At 34.8% G+C, this 18624-nt stretch overlaps 1 protein-coding gene across 1 annotated transcript in view; it reads right to left on the bottom strand.

Moving 5' to 3' along the window:
* Nucleotides 1–1582: 1582 nt before the first annotated feature.
* The window catches only part of LOC138699955 (aldo-keto reductase family 1 member A1-like), a 56764-nt gene continuing 39722 nt past the window's right edge, over nt 1583–18624 (bottom strand). Inside the window, exons 4-7 of the mRNA XM_069826188.1 lie at nt 11443–11690; nt 7928–8087; nt 4862–4959; nt 1583–1806 (exon numbers count right to left, since the gene is read on the bottom strand). Coding sequence (XP_069682289.1) covers nt 1776–1806; nt 4862–4959; nt 7928–8087; nt 11443–11690 — 537 coding nt within the window. The 3' untranslated portion in view covers nt 1583–1775. The remainder of the gene's footprint in view (nt 1807–4861; nt 4960–7927; nt 8088–11442; nt 11691–18624) is intronic.

Genomic DNA, 18624 nt, shown 5'->3' on the forward strand with positions numbered 1-18624 from the left:
AGAACTCAATGTTTGCTAAAATTTCTACATCTTGTCTGCGTGTCAAATTCAGAGTATCGAAGATTTTTTCAAAGTACAATTTGGTTGTAACAAACAGATTCTTCGGAATTATGGAAAAGATTATCAAAACATGTGCAATACTGCAGTTTGGGGATGCTCCGGATTCTTATTAAGAATAAATGAGGTTTCATAATTCTGATTTAAATTAAAATGTAATACTAAACTAATGTTAAAGACCATTCTTTTCCATATGCAAATAGAGATACAGTATTAGTGTAGGATTTATATTTAGAAAAGGAAAACATATTTGACCATAGTACTGGTTTTTCCTTTGATTGAGGTTTTGACTGATATGTACATACGGGTATATTATCAGGCAGTACATCTCAACATCTCACTTGACGATATGTGTCAGAGGAAGAATAATTATACGCATCTGAAATCTGACTAGTGTAATATGTATCTAGTCGGCGATATATGCAATGGAGGGGGAAAGCAACTGGCCACCCTTCCCCATTATCTCCTGGCCTAGTTGCCTAATAAATAGCGACCTGTTGGTAACACTTGTGCGGTTCAGACCTGTCTTCGGACAGTTGACTAAACAACAACAGTACTGGTTTGATGTTCGTCTTAATAGATGCACAGCATGCACCATATGCATTTAAATCTATATTTCATAGAGTCATTAGACTAGACGGCATTTCGGAAGGCGGTCAGCTGCTATATGCGCCGTAGTATTTCTGGTATATGACGTCAGAACCCTGTACAGTAGAACCAATGGGAATCAATCTGTAACAAGTACTTGCCGAGTTCGTTTGTTCAAGTACATTGAATAAGTAAAACTAACATTTACTGTGTGTAAGATAAATCAATAGAAGAAGAGACTGTAAAAAGTCAAGTATTGCACAGGCAGGCACGGAAAATAGTGTTTAAGGTGTATAGGCCTAATTATTTTAAAAACGTTGAAGAGCAGAACGCTGCCGGCCATCTCGATTCCGGCTGCAACGTTGCCAGCGCGCAAGAAACGACTGCAGAAACATGTGGTGTGGGATTGAGAACCGTGCAAAGAATACTGTTAGTGAAGGAAAGAGGGTTTGTTTGGTGTTATGCTTACAGTAATCAACGGCTAAGGTCATTATGGTCTTTTGATAATTTAAATTCTCTCCTGCGCTATTTGTATTGCAATTGCTCGTGAAGTACGGTGTGGCAATGTTGTATGATGCCTTGCTGTCTCTGTCATTCTCGACGCAAACGCTAGCAGACTACCGCCTTCCGAATTACCGTTGACTCTAGCGTTGTTAATGGCTAAATTATGGAATGTACACTAAAAATTTCACTTGGAATCCCATATTTCAATTCGGGACTCCGGCATGGAAAGCAGAGACTTTCGCCACTCGGCTAAGGATGGTCCAATAAAATAATAAATTGCAACATTTATAACAATAAAAAATAAGCATAGTATCCTTACGACTTATTTAGAGTTTATTACATTTTAGTGCTGCGTAATATTGCATAAAATAAAATATCAACATGTTACATTCATTTCCATGTGTTTCGTATTACTGAAATATTGATTTTTGTGTAAATTACAGTTCTTCAGTGTCCATTTCATTACATCATAATAACAAATTAATATGTCTTCACTATTTATATACAAACTTTTCAACGTAGTGCAAATAGAGTATTTTATTTGTGCGTGCTCAATGTTCAGATTTATAGCAGGAATGATTCAAGTAGAACCAATCAGATGCTGTACAAAGTAGAAACCATCTCTTTCAGAATGGGAACTCAGGGTGGTTCTTAATCCTGAAACAAAAACAGTTACAAAACTTTACAAACAAGAGTTATAAAAATATATAAAATGATCCACTCTATCCCCAGCCTTAATATCTTTTACAAGCCAACAAAAGCTTTGCTGATACATTGAGATAATATGAAAATGTAAGACGAAAATTAAATTTTCTACAGGAGAAATCTCGTAATACCTCCGTAACTTTAATCTTTGCATTACGAGCTATGGGGTCATTCTCTGCTATGCACAGTTTAGAATTATTTTCCTATATATATTCCGTGCTTGAGATGTGCTATTACATACTAGTATGCCATTCCGACACTTCTGTCTTTTCTGAATTTAATATCGGCACTTTTAATTCGAGTAAGTAAATATTCATAAGTAAACTATACCAGTGCACATTTTTGTAAATAAAAGATGTATGGCATTGTTAGCAGAAGAGGAAACGATACTAAGGAATATGTTACTGGACCTAAATGACAGCTGTGAGCAGTATGGGATGAAGATAAATGCAAACAAGACGAAGATCATGGTTGTCGGAAGAAAAATAAAGAAGGTAAACTTGCGGATTCTAAATGAGACAATAAAGCAGGTGGACAGCTTCAAATACTTGGAGTGTACTATAAGCAGTAACATGAACTGCTGCCAGTAAGTCAAAAGGAGAATAACAATGGCAAAGGAAACTTTTAATAGAAAAAGGACCATTTACTGCAGACCTCTGGAAAAAGAACTAAGGAAGATACTAGTAAAGTGTTTTATGTGGAGTGTGACATTGCATGGGGCACAAACGTGGACATTACCACGAAATGAAGAAAAACGACTGGAAACATTTGAAATGTGGATATGGAGAAGAGTAGAACGTGTGAAATGGACAGACAGAATAAGAAATTAAGCTGTGTTGGAAAGAGTGGGTGAAGAAAAAATTATGCTGAAACTGATCAGGAGGAGGAAAAGGAAATGGTTGGGTCACTGGAGAAGAAACTACCTACTGAAGAATGCACTGGAAGGAATGGTGAACGGGAAAAACGTTCGGGTTAGAAGAGGATATCAGATGATAGACGACTTAAGATATATAGATATGGATTAAGAGGAAGGCGGAAAATAGGAAAGATTCAGAACGCTGGGTTTGCCGTTGGACAGAAAACTATGAATGAATGCATCGAATCTTTTTACATATAAAGTTATATGCGATTTAAAAGAGAGAAAAACATCTACATTGTGTTTAAAGAACTATAAGTTTTACACTTAATGCCTTACATTACCAATATAATTCACAGCTATTATGTATGGTAGTAAAACAGATGCAATAGTAACACAGTATCACCTCTTCTTCCCATCAGAGGGTCCAAAAGATCTTTTTCCTAAAGGACGATATTGGCAGTTTATTATGTGGTGTGGTATTATTGTAGATGGCATTCTGAGTACATGAGATCTATACTTTTAATTTTCTCTAAAATAGGATTCATTTTTAAATATTTCAAAATGCTGATAACTATGTTTTTTGTCTAATTTAGTCTTTCTTCTTAAAACATGTATTTTTATTGGCAGTAATTCGGTGTCCATCACATTTACGTTGTTCCAAGCTCCACTTTCATACGTGAGAATAGATCTTATGTATGTCTTATAGGTTTTGATTCTTGTATGTTTTTAACAAGAGAAGGTTTGAAAATATTATTAATAATATTCATTGCATATTAAAACAATTCAGCCTTGTAGAGGTAGGCCTAATTTTTTCCTGTTCACAGCTTAAATGATAACCTAAATATTTAAAACATGAGACTGTTCTACAGGTTTATTATAAAGGCAAATTTTGCTGCAGAGATGATTTTTTTTCTGATAAAGCCCATCACTTTAGTCTTACCAACTGAAATTTCCATCCCGTATTCTTCAGAAATGAGTTGTAATAAATTGAAAACAGAACGTTGGAGACCATCTTCAGAATCTGTCAATAATATCACATGACTTGTAAACAATAGTATACCTATATCTCATTTTAAATTTCTATTGATACTCATATTACCATGTTGTGTTCTCTTCCATTTTCTTATCATATGATCCCTACACACGCGCACGCGCATGCACGCACGCACACACATTATTGGCGAACAACTTGACTTACACTTAGTTTCATTGTTTTCTGTACATACTGAAATAACTTTTCCCAGTATAAATTTTAAATTGTATTTATTAATTGGTTTGGACATCGTCATCTTTCAATATATCAAATAATTTTTTCCTATCAACTTTGTCAAACCCTTTTTGAAATCGATAAATTCCAGATGTGTCTCTTTATTAAACTCTGTTTGTTTTTCTATTATTATTATTTTAAAATACCCTTCAGCACATGATCTTTCTTGCGGAATCCATTCTGTTCTTTTATTAATTCGCTTTCATAAAATGTGTATAATTTTATTTTAAAAATGTTGTGTAAATTTTATATCTTGAATTTAAAAGAGTAATACCTTTGTAATTTTCACAGTCACTCCTATCTCCTTTTTAAAAATTGGTATTACCAAAACCTTGTGCCAAATATTAGGAGAGCTTTCTTCATAAAGAATACTGTTACATAATGCCAAAAGTCATGTTTTTAGTTCGTTATTTAACGACGCTGTATCGACTCTAGGTCATTTAGTGTCGATGGGATTGGTGATAGCGAGATGGTATTTGTCGAAATGAGGGCGAGGATTCACGATAGATTACCTCACATTCGCCTTACGGTTGGAGAAAACCCAAGCGGGAATCGAACCCGCGTCCGAGCGCAAGTTAAGATCGGCAGGCAAACGTCTCAGTCCACTGAGATTTGAATTCATTGCTGGCATACTTATGAAGTTCCATATTAATACAGTATTTCTAACGGTAATAATTGACAGTTATCTTTCTTTAATGTAATTTTGACTGCTGAATATCAGTTTGATAGTATATGTGCAAATTTCATTCCGTAATAAATAGCATTTTGTTGCATCTCCTACCTACATTTAAATTATTATTAAAAGTAATATCTAAGAAATTATCTATAAAATGTGTGCTCTTGTATTAAAGTGGCGCTAAATTATAAGTTACAACAATTACCCTTTCATGAATTCGAAGTCAACAATGCGTGCTGCTGGTCCTTGGTCCAGTTTGTCCAAAGAGCTCATGTCCTCACTGTTCAGTTCAAAGTCATGCACCTGAAACGAATAATTAGTTCTAAGTATTTTAACTGATAAAATTGTAAATGGAGGGAAGTGCTTCATATGCTGGGATGTATTGTTATTGCTATTGCTGTAATTATTGTTATTGTTATTGCTGTAAATATTACTCTTGCTGCAATTATTGTTATTGTTATTGCTGTAATTATTGTTATTGCTATTGCTGTAATTATTGTTATTGTTATTGCTGTAGTTATTGTTATTGTTGTAATTATTCTTATTACTATTGCTGTAATTATTCTTATTGCTATTGCTGTAATTATTGTTATTGCTATTACTATAATTATTATTGCTGTAATTATTATTATTGCTGTAATCATTACTATTGCTGTAATTATTGTTATTGCTATTGCTGTAATTATTACTATTATTGTTATTTCTGTTGCTGTAATTATTACTATTGCTGTAATTATTATTATTATTATTATTATTATTATTATCATTATTATTATTATTATTATTATTATTATTATTATTATTATTGCTGTAATTATTGTTATTAGTATTGCTATAATTACTATTGCTGTAATCATTACTATTGCTGTAATTATTACTATTACTGTAATTATTGTTATTGTTATTGCTGTAATTTTTACTATTGCTGTAATAATTGAAGCGTCGGCTGGAACAACGTTGAAAGTTACAAAATTTTCATTCGGCGTATTTCCGTGTAATAATGTTGTATGTCATGTTACCTTGCTATACTCTTTGGCTTGCAACTGTCCATCAATGCAGTACGTGAAATTTGTCCGCTCAAAAGTTTGCTACCCTATAAGAACAACGTTGTACGCGTACACATTTTTGCAGCTCCTGTAAATTTTACCAAATGTAACTTATAACGTTGTTCCAGCCGACGCTTCAATTGTTATTGCTATTGCTGTAATTATTGTTATTGATATTGCTGTAATTATTACTATTACTGTAATTATTGTTATTGTTATTTCTGTAATTATTGTTATTGCTATTGCTGTAATTATTGTTATTGATATTGCTGTAATTATTACTATTACTGTAATTATTGTTATTGTTATTTCTGTAATTATTGTTATTGCTATTGCTGTAATTATTGTTATTGCTATTACTGTAATTATTGCTATTGCTATTTTGTATCCATCTAGAAGAAGAAGAAGAAGAAGAAGAAGAAGAAGAAGAAGAAGAAGAAGAAGAAGAAGAAGAAGAAAGAAGAAGATGAAGAAGAAGGTGATGAGGGAGGAGGAACGACATTATTTTAAAAATAAACAAAATGAGGAAGAGAGATGTAAGAATAAGAGTTAAATAAAAGTGAAAAAGGGAAAAGGAAAATAAAGAGAAGAGGAAAAGAAGAACAAAAATATAGGAATATAGATAAACTGAAGAAAGTTGGAAGTAAGAAGAAAGAGGAAAGGAAGGAAGAGAGAAGAAACAGGAACAAAAGAAGACAGACGAGAAAAAGAGAAGAGACAAACAAAAGAAAGAAGCAAAATCGACAAAAGAAAGGAGATGGAAGGAGAAAGAGTTGAAAGGATTGTGACAGATAATGAAAGAACAAAGAAATAGAGACAATAAGAATAACAATGGACAAGGAACTCAGATGAAAGAAATAGAGGATAAAGACATCAAAACATAAGAAATGAAGAGAAAAATATAGAATATAAAGGAATACATAGAAACAGTAATAAGAAATGAAAAGTACAGAAGAATGAAGAAAAATAGAAGGAAAAAGTGAAAAGAAGATGTAAAATGAAAGAAGAAAAAAAAAAGGCAGTATTGATGATGGTTGTGACTCTGTTACAGTGCTATGATGATCAGAAAGAAGTGAAAGAAGATCACAAGAAAAATAGTCATTTTTTAAAATCATATATTGTGTTCTAATTGATAGGGTCTACCTTCCTCCTCCAAGTATGTTTTGTAAGTTAGTTACAATTAATTATAGTGTATGCCACTAACATTTAGGTTTAGTGCCGCCCCTAGGCAGTGCTAAAATTTGCCGCTTTGCAACTCCCATAAACAGCTTTTTATAAGCAGATATTATATAGGTCATGTTTAGTTTAAATTACGTAGTTTTAAATGAAATGTTACAATTCAGAAAACAATAAATTACTAGAATCAAAATACATGCATCTTACTTGTGAATTATAAAGATTTCCTTCGCACTTTCTGACAGAGAAAGCATTGATGATGTCATCGATGCAAAGAAACATATTCAAACTTATTCACTGTTGAAACAAAATTGATTTGCGAATGGCAGACTGTGGTTTATTTTTAAGCATTGGTTTTGTTAGTGTATAATTATTATGAGTATTTGTTACTTCGATAGGAAGTGTAAAGTAAATTTAAGAATAAACTCCAACTCTTTGCGGAATAAATCTTTATACCGAATTATATAGTGCACATGCTGGAAAGTAATTAAATATTATTGTTGACGATATGTATTGGAAATGTAACTGAGAGTTAGCGATAAATAATAAACACACATCCAATTTGATGTTCAACAATGCATTCTTGTTTATACAAGCAGTTAAATTTAAGCAGTTTCATAGTATAATAACGTGATACCAGCATTACAGTATAATTATGCAGCTACACACTTTCCTTTTACTCTCGCCGCGACCGCGACAATGCTATACCAAAACAATATCCGACTTTCACAAGCTGTTCAAGAACAAACTTCAGAAAAGATATACCAACAAGTGTTTTAAAAACAAATTTCACTCTAAAATGAAAATGAAAAATAAAGTTGAAAAAAAGGAAGAGAAAGAGAAAATGCTGCGCCCCCCCCCCTGAAAATTTCCACCCTAGGCAACTGCTAGGTTGCCTACCAAAAGGAGCGAACAAGATAATTCTTGAACTGATTACATTCAGAATGCCACTGCCACACACGAACTACAAAGTTTCACTATTTTCATCTCACAGTAGCTACGTGTCATTAAAACAGAACAGCAATGAATACTGCAGGTATGGTTCTCACCTGGAAATTCTGACGAATCCTTTCTGGGTTGGTGCTTTTGGGGATGGCTGCTAATCCACGCTGGATGATGTGTCGCAGAAGAATCTGTGCAGGAGTCTTTCCCAGTCGTTTTGCCACTTCTAGTACTGTGGGGTTGTTCATCAGATCGGGCAGCTCCTTGCTGAGGGCATTGTTACAATTTAAGTATACTTTTTTTTTTTACCGCAGGTGATCATAATAATTTACTTACTTTCAGAATAGCGACATTGGAGGCAACTTTTTAAAGTCTTTGTTATGTTGAATCAAGTCTAAACTACGAGTAACTTGAAACTACTATTCCTGTGTTCTACAGATCAAGTATTGCTCCTCAACTTTTATGTTCATATTCACTGAAAATATTATTTAATTATGTCTTCTTTTCCTCTATTAGTTTCCGACTTCTGAGATAAAGACATGAGTTCTACTTCCGTCAGGGGAATGAATATTAAATTTCTGTCAGTATGCAGAGGTGTTTGTTCTTTTTCTAGTGTTTATACTGTGTTGTCTAAAGCAAGTGATCTTGTGCTCACAACATGGCCTAAAAGTCGACCTACTTGTGAATGTCTCCACATGCATGTTCAGTAGCGAAAGGCTGATAAAACCTAAATATAGTAGAAATAAAATTCAATTAATAACTTTACTGTACATTGATTCCATCATAAGTGACATTTCATAACACGTCCTCTGTTAACTACAGAGAATATTTTTTATCAAGTGATTTCTTATAGTATTAGGCTGATGCATAAATTCGTGTTGCATGACCATTTGATGTAGTTTTCCTGGTCATTTTTCTTGAATTGCGGCCTCAAAGCAACAGAGTTGTTGGTAATAAAAATCAGCAGTGATGGTTATACTTCGGAAGAAATTCATAGAAAATAACGCCTTCTTTGTCTCACCAGATGCACAACATTTCCTTACGTGGATGGACACCAATTTTTTTCACTAGGAGTTTTTTTTTTGTTAGGACTCAACCATTTCTTTCTGTTTTTTATATTGGTGTAACGGCACCATTTTCGTTATCAGTAAAAATCTGGGACAAAATTATTTACGACCTAAACGATGACGAGCAAGCAAAGAAATACAAATGGTAAAATGCTAATTTTTTTGTTTTTGCTCAAAACGTACGGTACCCATACACTCATTTTTTAACTTTGCCCATGAAATGTGAATGTCATACAATGAATTATTGGTCCAATTTATCATATTATTCAATTTCCGATCTGTCTTCGTTCAGTTGAAAAAACTACAGTACTACTACTACTGCTAAATACTACTACTAACTACTACTACTACTACTACTACTACTACTTGCTAACTACTACTACCTACTAACTACTACTACTACTACTACTACTACTTGCTAACTACTTCTACCACCTACTAACTACTACTACCTACTAATTACTACTACTACTACTACTACTACCTACTACTTACATACTAATTACTACTACCTACTAACTACTACTACTTACCTACTAATTACTACTACTTACCTACTAATTACTACTACTACCTACTACTACTTACCTACTACCACTACCACCTACTACTACTACTACTACTACTACTACCTACTAACTACTACTACTAACTACTACCACCACCTACTACTACTACTACTACTACTACTACTTGCTAACTGCTACTACCTACTAACTACTACTACTACTACTACTACTTACCTATTAATTACTACTACTACTAGCTACTATCACCACCTAATACTACTACCACCACCTACTACTACACTACTACAACCACTACCACCTACTACTACTACTACTACTACTTGCTAACTACTACTACCTAGTAACTACTACTATTACTACCTACTACCACCTACTACTACTATTACTACTTACTACTACCACCTACTAACTACTACTACTAGCTACTACTACCACCTACTACTACTACCACTACCACCTAATACTACTACTACTACTTGCTAACTAATACTACCTCTAACTACTACTACCACTACCACCTACTACTACTACTACTACTACTACTTGCTAACTACTACTACCTACTAATTATTACTACTACTACTACCACTACTACCTACCTTCCTACCTACTAATTACTACTACCTACTAACTACTTCTACTACTACTACTGCTACCTACTAACTACTACTACCACTACACCTACTACTACTACTACCACCACCACCTACTACTACTACTACTACCTGCTAACTACTACTAATACCTACTACCACTGCTACCTACCTCCCTACCTACTAATTACTACTACCTACTAACTACTTCTACTACTACTACCTACTAACTACTACTACCACTACACCTACTACTACTACCTACTACCACTACCACCATCACTACTACTATATTGTGTTCTACATTCATATGAGTTAAATAGGCAAATACTGTATAAAATTAAATAAGTATACTGGTTTAATCAGCTTCAAATCCTTACGCGTGAAAAGAGTTCCTAAGACATTTGTACCTGACTCCATGCAATTCAAACACCCTCGTCCATCCTTGATCGCTTACATAATACGGGATCATCGATGATATTATGACTTCAGGTGAGAGTGATGTCAAATTATCCCTCTCATGTTGTTTGCATGTCTTTTATTTAACAGTAGAAAGAATGTATCAATGACGAGCAGTGGGTTCTCAATGAGGAACTTAGTCTATTTTTGCTGTGGTGGTCTTAGCCCTTCAAATCCCTTAAGCAGATTTTTTAATGCATTTCTAGCACTTATGGAAAGGTTGATAAAGAGCTGAACTAGAAAAGAGGCTGTCGAATCCCAATTTCTGGAAAAGAATGAATCTCTTCCTCAGGACCTGCTTGTGACACCAGTGTGTTCAGGAACCCACACAAGGTGAATTTTATTATTTCTTGCTATGTCATAGGATTTATTTTACATTACTCAAAGTAGGCTGCTATCAGAGCAAATATATTACATAATACATATTATTTTATGATCTCAGATAAGTATTTGGTATAAGCTGAAAGTATATCCATCTTTGTACTGTTGCATGCAAACAAGGGTCTCATTCCATAGAGTCCTTCTATTTTGGAGTCGTCAGTAATACAAAGCTTGCAGGTGGAAACTGGTCTGTACTCTGTACCATAAACTCTGCAGTCTTTCCTATCAGGATAATACACGTCTGGCACAAACTGTGAGACTATTCGGTCTTGTCTCGTAATTAGAATGTCACCATATTTGGTAGTTATGTGCCATATGCAAAAATGGTGGATTGTGCGGCCAATATAAGACAATTATTGGCAGAGATTCCTGAGAATCAATAGTGAACGCAACACAGAACAAACACGAAACAAATGACAAATATTCAGATCTGAAGTAAGGAGAAATAAATCTGCGCTTCTCTGCAGAAAATCGAACTGGGGACATTTTGGGTTTGTAGCCGATCTCACTGCAGCTTACGTCATATTACTGCAAGGACAAAAACATAGAGCCATGTTAAGAGAATGTTACAGTGTATTAATTGATCCCATACCTCACGCCAACTGCCTGAAACAATTTGGCAGAGCCACGAGAACCGAGTGGCGAGTACGCACAGACCACTATATCGTGCTTTTTGCAGAATTCGACTAGCTCTCGCTGTTGAAAGTATAAATGCAGTTCTACTTGAAGGTTTGCAGGTGGAATTCTGGCAGCCTTCAATATTCGTTCGATCTGCGGAATATTGAAATTAGAAAGTCCAATGGCCTTGGCACGTCCGGCGTCCACTTGTGCTTCCATGGCCTGAAACAATAAAGTTTGACTTTCTTGAGATACGGGCCTTACCAGTCATAACTCTTTTATGCTTAACAAGAACAAAGGAAAGCGGCGTATTTGTTCTTATTGACTCCTTGAAAATATTACATAAATTGAAGAGTTCAGAGCCATAGTGGGCCAAGCGCCATTTATTAAAAACGGAGAAAGTAAGGGTTAAAGGTAAATGAATACCATAGTTTAATGAAGATTGACATATCATTTAGTTTTAATGTGCATACTTTATATTACTTGCTATATGTTTCCATTGAATTATGGTAATAACTTAATTTTAACCCTTGTTTTCTACGTCTTTAATATATGGCGTTTCGCCCACTATGGTTCTGAACACTGAGTGTTTTATAATAAAATTGATTATTTCACGAAATAAACTTAAGGATTTCCATTAATTTCATTCCATCCATACAACGATGATACAGCGTATTGGGAGGATGTGATGTGTTTTAATGTTTACTGAACCTGACACAAACTTCGTAGGTGCTTTGTAATATCTCAAACTACAGTTAATTTTAAACCTTCCTTGGCTCTGTTAATTTCTGCTGTAGGAACAACTGTAAGGCGGAGTACATCACTTCTGTAACAGTTACAATAGTTGCCGTCCTTTGTTCTAAACTGGCGATCGTACTTTCAGTTAAATGCAAAGTTAACTTGTTCAAAGCTAGCAAAGTATATTTAATAAGAATTGTAAAATTCCTAGAATAGCTTCTTTAAAAATAAAGAAAAACTTGCGGTACTGTATATTTACGGCAAACAAATAGTCCTCTTCCTAATTGAGACGATAGGTAAAATGGGGTCTAGGGCATCTCGTAACCGGAAATTTCATCACCGTTATAGTTTGCCCAGTGGCGTATACTCGTTTAAGGGTCTGGGCTACCACTGACCCTATTATTACACAAAATATATTTTAAAAACCCTATAATAAAATTCCTTCCTATTTATATGTGAATTCCAGACGTCTTGATTGGGACGAAAGTACTTTGATGACTTCGTCATTGAAATTACAGTTGGGCCGCTTGCGAAGTTTCTGTAGAAATGACTTTTCAATGGACATCAGTGTCAAGCCGGATAAACGTTCTTGTGTATGAGTTGATCTACAGTAGGATTTTATTCTCTTCAACGCAGAAAATGTTCTTTCTACCGATGCTGACGTAGCTGGTATTGTCACAATTAATGTTGCCAATTTAAGGACTTCAGGAATAACTTGGTTCAGCTGGTTTTCATATATGGCAGATAATATTTCATGGATAGGTTTGTTCAAAAAATCAAAGACTTCTGCTGAATATATTACACTTAATTCATTTTTCAAACGTACTTGATCAAAGTGACTGTTATAGGACTGAAATAATTTGTTTAGTGCCTCAGTCGGAAAGTTTTCTCTATAAGCAGAAAATTTTTTAGAATTTAGAAGATGTGTGAACTGAAGCTTTCCATAATCAGAAAATCTGTCAGTAATTTCCATGTGCATACGATCTAGTATGCTGTAGTACAGCTGCCTGTATTTCAATTCATCATCTCCTTTTCTTCGCTTTAATGGTGGTTCCATTGTATTGACTGAAGAATTTTCATTTTCCATATTACTCCATATGGACGGAAACCCACTACGTCTGAACTCTAATATAGTATTTTTTAACTTTGATACCTCTTGCAAGCAGTATGCTATGTCTAGACTTTTTGTCTGAAGAATATTGTAGAGCACATCTGAATGTGCGAACACTCTAGCATAGACTTCAAGAAGAAATATATTCTGAAATTGTGTGAAAAAATAGAAATATCCTTGAGCCTGCACAATTACATCATCATCCCAGTTTTCTTCAGAGTCATTACAAATGATATTTTCAAAGAAAGCAGTCAGTTGTTCTCTGTATTCCTTTACTGTATTTACATGCCGAGATGTAAAATTGCATCTAGTTGGTGCTACTTTTGGGAGATTCTTTTTCATAAATTCCTTGAGTTTTTCTGATCTTTTAGGAGATGATGAGAAAAATGCAGCTAAACCCGACAGTGTTTTGAAAAAAATGCGGCATTCTGGAATGGATAAAGTAGTTTGTTGCAAAACTAAATTGAGAACATGGCTGTAACAATGGACAAATAGTGCTTGAGGATACTTTTCTTGAACTTTTGTTTTTAAGCCATTAATATTTCCCGTCATAACTGAAGCACCATCGTATGTCTGTGCAATTAACTTATTGCCGACATTGTATTCTGCTATAACACCTTCCACATGCTGAAACAAAGCAGCAGCAGTTTTGCCCGAACTGGCATTTGTGAATCCTATAAACCGTTCTTGAACATTGGCAGTACTATTGACGTATCTTAAAACAGTGGACAATTGACTCTGATTAGAGCAGTCACTTGTTTCATCAACAACAATGGCCACAAAAGGTGCTTCTTCTATTTCAGATTTTATGTTCCTTATCATAACCCCACTTATAGCAAATATTAAGTCATTCTGAATTGCGGGAGAAGTACCACGGAATACTGTTGAACTCTCAAGATGATTGGCCAGTAAATGGTCAAATTCACTTAAGGAACTTAAATATTCAATATAATTTCCTCTATTGTCTGATTCCACACTCTCATTATGACCCCGAAAAGCCAATTCTTGTTTTCCTAGAAAGCAGACTGCGTTAATAAAACGCAGTAAAATCTCCCGATTTTTTTTCACAAGAGCATTGTGTTGGTTGATGTGTAGAACTTTTTGCTTATCTAGCTGTAAATCAATTCTTGTCTTCCCAAAGTTTGCAAAGTTCATGCTACTATAAATATGAGCTTTTGATTTGTCGTGTTTTAGGACTGCCGTTCGAAGGGAGTTCATATTAGAAAACCCCTCTTTTGACCACACATTAGTTTCGCGGCTAAATAACAAACATGGCCAGCAAAATAGTTTAGACAGCTTAGAACTACCACACAACCAATTCCACTTACCATATGATGTTGAAGTGAGACTGTTTTTCTTTTACGTCCATGGACAAATTTAACTCAAGAGTTGGTCTTTCCATTTTCACAATTTCAACTTTCTCGTTGTATGTACGACGGTTAAAAGGCACTTTTAATAAACCTTCTATTACACAGTCATTTTCAACACAAACGTCTCCAGAAACTTGTTCTGCCATATTTTTCACAATATCACTTAATTGGGAAATTAAAAACTTAATAATTCACAATTAATATAACTCTTAGACACTCGAACAAATCACAAATTTAAAATACTGCACTGCAAGAACACAATCACATTAATGAGTTAGCGTACTAAGCATATTATTGCTTCGCGCCTTCCAAGAAACCGATCACGAGAGCGGCAACTCACCCGCCTACACTGCATGAAGGAAACAGAAGAGAGCGGGGGGACGGGGAGTTGTGCGACGTGAGCGGAACGGTCACAGGTTACCCTTCGTAGCAGCGGTTTCTCCAGTGATGCCGCCTTGAGAACTTGTTTCTTTTCGAGAGCAGAGAGCGCATATAAATCTAACAATTACTTTAATTTTAATTACTGTGATAAAACTAATACGGTAATACAAAATTATTACATCATGTTATATTATAAACTTTTTCTTTTGTAATTTCCTTGGGCTACCGCCGGTAGCCCCGGTAGTCCGCAAAATACGCCCCTGAGTTTGCCTATTTTTGGTCATTAGTTTTTTGATCAACAAATACATATTTTCATCATGTTTTTTGTCACCGAGAAGAGTTTGTCACCGAAGATGTCGTCATCATAAACGTACATTTGCGATCATTTTTTATACTGAGGGGATTTCATCACCAAAGTAATAATTGTATGTCGTAAAATAGATGACATACCTTCTGCTGAAGTTCCAGCTTCAGCTTTCATTGCTTCTACACATTCCGCAGCTCCAATTCTACCCCAATTTGCTGAGTGGTTCGAATGTTCTGTAGATTCTTTTATAATTGTTTTCTTATCTGAGGAAATAGTCATCAGTGAATTACAAATGTCGCGCTGATCACACCTCCATACAATCCCGGTCTTTCTTTGTAACTTTGTGCTTAGTATACATATGTCCATTATAGATTAACTTATATCTTGCTCTCTTACTTTTTAACATTCCAAATAATTCCGCCATACCTTAATTTGAAGATTTTGAAACCAATAAATCCTCTAACTTGACGATTTCGAATCCAAAAAAACAATGTATCCTTGGAAACGAAATGAACAATATGAACACAATGAATCCTGTAACATGATTCCGAAACCAAAAACTGAATGTATCCTTGGAAACGAAATGAACAATATGAACACAATGAAGTAGGAGGTTTTATAATCATTTTATATAGGTATCATCAAAGGAAACGATACGAAGCCCCCCCTTCGTATCGTTTGTAGTAGCGAACAGTGATGAGGAAATTAAATTGGTGACGAAATATAGTGATGACAAAAGTGATTTGGTGACAAAATATAGTGGTGACAAAAGTGAATCGGTGACAAAATGTTGCAGCGGCAAAATGTAATATGTGACGAAATCACCTGGTGACGAAAAACCGGTGACAAAAAATTCCGGATCCCTGTAAAATGTATCATCAATTTCTCGCTCCCACTTACATATTACGATATTCTATAACTTTACAGATACCTTCTACCCAAAAATGTAATTCAACACTGCCAGATTAAGTGCCCTGGAAGTCTGCAACGACCATATCTGCAGATGTTAGCGATCAATCAGCAGACCATAGGCGATGATAATTATTATCATGGAGACACAATGTGACATGAAGAGGAAAAGAGCCAAAGAGTTTTATCTTAAGACCAATCACGGACAGAGGTTGTATATACCCCGAACTTTACATCAGTCGTCGGCATTTCTTGACTCGCGAGTCAATCCCTTAACGCACAAGTAGGAGGGAGGGGTAAGGTATGATCTCCCTCTCCTTAGCCATCATTTGTTCATTCAAAGTTAAGCAGGGTCAAGTGAACACGACAGGTTCAGTTGTGGACGGCTTGTTTTTGACATGCGCGGTCAGACAACTTATTTCATTAAAAAAATATGTAGACTCTGATTTACCACAGATGACAGAATTCTTTATCGAATTTAGGGCCAATTTGGAAAATTTATATGATACTTATGCAACTCTTCTGTTTCAGGATACAAACATTCCTGAATTAATGGATGAAAATTGGGTAACAGGTTTGGCGATTCTTACCAATATGTAAGAGCACCTTAAAACTTATCGCCGTTTGCATAAGAATAACGAACTCTTTCGTACGTCTGATAGATATATGGAAAGCAAATTTATCAGAAAAAAAGTTTTTTTGTGTGCAGTCACTCTTGCGACCTCTTGAATGGACTGAAAGTAGACTTTAACAACAAATGATTTAATGATTTTAAAAGCATGGAAATGGATTTTCAATTATACAGAAATCAGTTTAGTGTAGATATAATGAATGTGAGTCCATATCTAGAAGCAGAACTCGGAAGTCTATTAAATTACTCTTACATGAAAAGTTAATGTAAAGAATTGACGGGAATACATTTTTTTCAGAATGCTTAGAAAGTCAAAATGCCCTATTCTTAGATATTTTGCTATCACGACTATTTTTCTTTGTTTTACATAATATGCGTATGTATGAATTTTTTTTTTCTGAAATTAAAGTTGCAAAGTCAAAGAGAATTTCGCATATGACAGACAAACATCTTGTTGGTCAGTTTGATTCCTAATTTTAAAGAATTAATTGCACATCCATAATAATATTTTATCCTTTGATTGAGATTCTGGCTGATATGCACATCTATTATCAGGCAGTACATCTCACTTGACGATGTGTCAGAGGAAGAACAATTGTTTGTATGCATCTGAAGTCTAACTACTGTAATATGTAGCTAGTCGGCGATGTATGCAATGGAAGGGGAAAGTAACTGGCCACCCTACTTCATTATCTTCTGGTCTAGGTGCCTCATAAGTGGTGCCTTCTTGGTATCACTTGTTAGGTTCAAACCTGTCTTCGGACAGTTGACTAAACAACAACATAATGTTTAAATTGTGTGAAAAATAACAGAAAGAAGAACCAAAATCAAACAAAAATGAACGAAATTAGCAAATATACACTGACATAAACTTATTTCAACATCTCCTTAGTTTGGGTGTGTTCACTATCCGTCTCTGCGCACTGAAAACTTGCAATAGTGATAGTGAAGGTGTTCCTCGGCTTCTTTTATCATGCCTTCCGCCTCCTAGTTTCAACTTTGCTGAGTTTTTCGGGCTGTATTTTATATGACCTCATATTTGCCGACCTGTGCTTCACACCATATTTCTATTACAACCGACAGAGTTTCAAGCCACGTCCTACGGCGATTATTGTAATCATTCGAGCCTCAAAATGACTTGAAGCTCTATTTTTTTCCTCCCATTTTTATTGTGGGCTAGAGAACGCTTGCATTTCGGCACTCATTTATTAAATAAACTTTAAGTAAATACTGTAGCTTTGTAGTTAATTTCATCGTCCTTTTAAATGTTCTCTTTCGTTTTACACTAGCGTTATTCAATGTCATGAAATAAGATTTTAGGGATTTCGTACTCAAATAAAGAAATTGAAGGGTTCAGAACCATAGTGGGCCAAGAGACATTTACTGAAGACGTAGAAAACAAGGATTAAAATTATGTTATTACCATAATTGAATGGAAACATACACCAAGTAATATAAAGTATACACTTAAAACTAAATGATATGTCAATCTTCATTAAACTATGGTATTCACTTAACTTTAATCTTCATTAAACTATGGTATTCACTTAACTTTAATTCTTGCTTTCTGCATTTTAATAAATGGCGCTTAGCCCACTATAGCACTCTCACTTTGAGAGAGGAACAGAGATTAAGGGTGTTTGAGAATAAGTTGGTTAGGAAAATATTTGGGGCTAAGAGGGATGAAGTTACAGGAGAATGGTGAAAGT

The sequence above is a fragment of the Periplaneta americana genome, chromosome 5 (genome assembly GCF_040183065.1).
Source record: "Periplaneta americana isolate PAMFEO1 chromosome 5, P.americana_PAMFEO1_priV1, whole genome shotgun sequence".
Lineage (NCBI taxonomy): Eukaryota > Metazoa > Arthropoda > Insecta > Blattodea > Blattidae > Periplaneta > Periplaneta americana.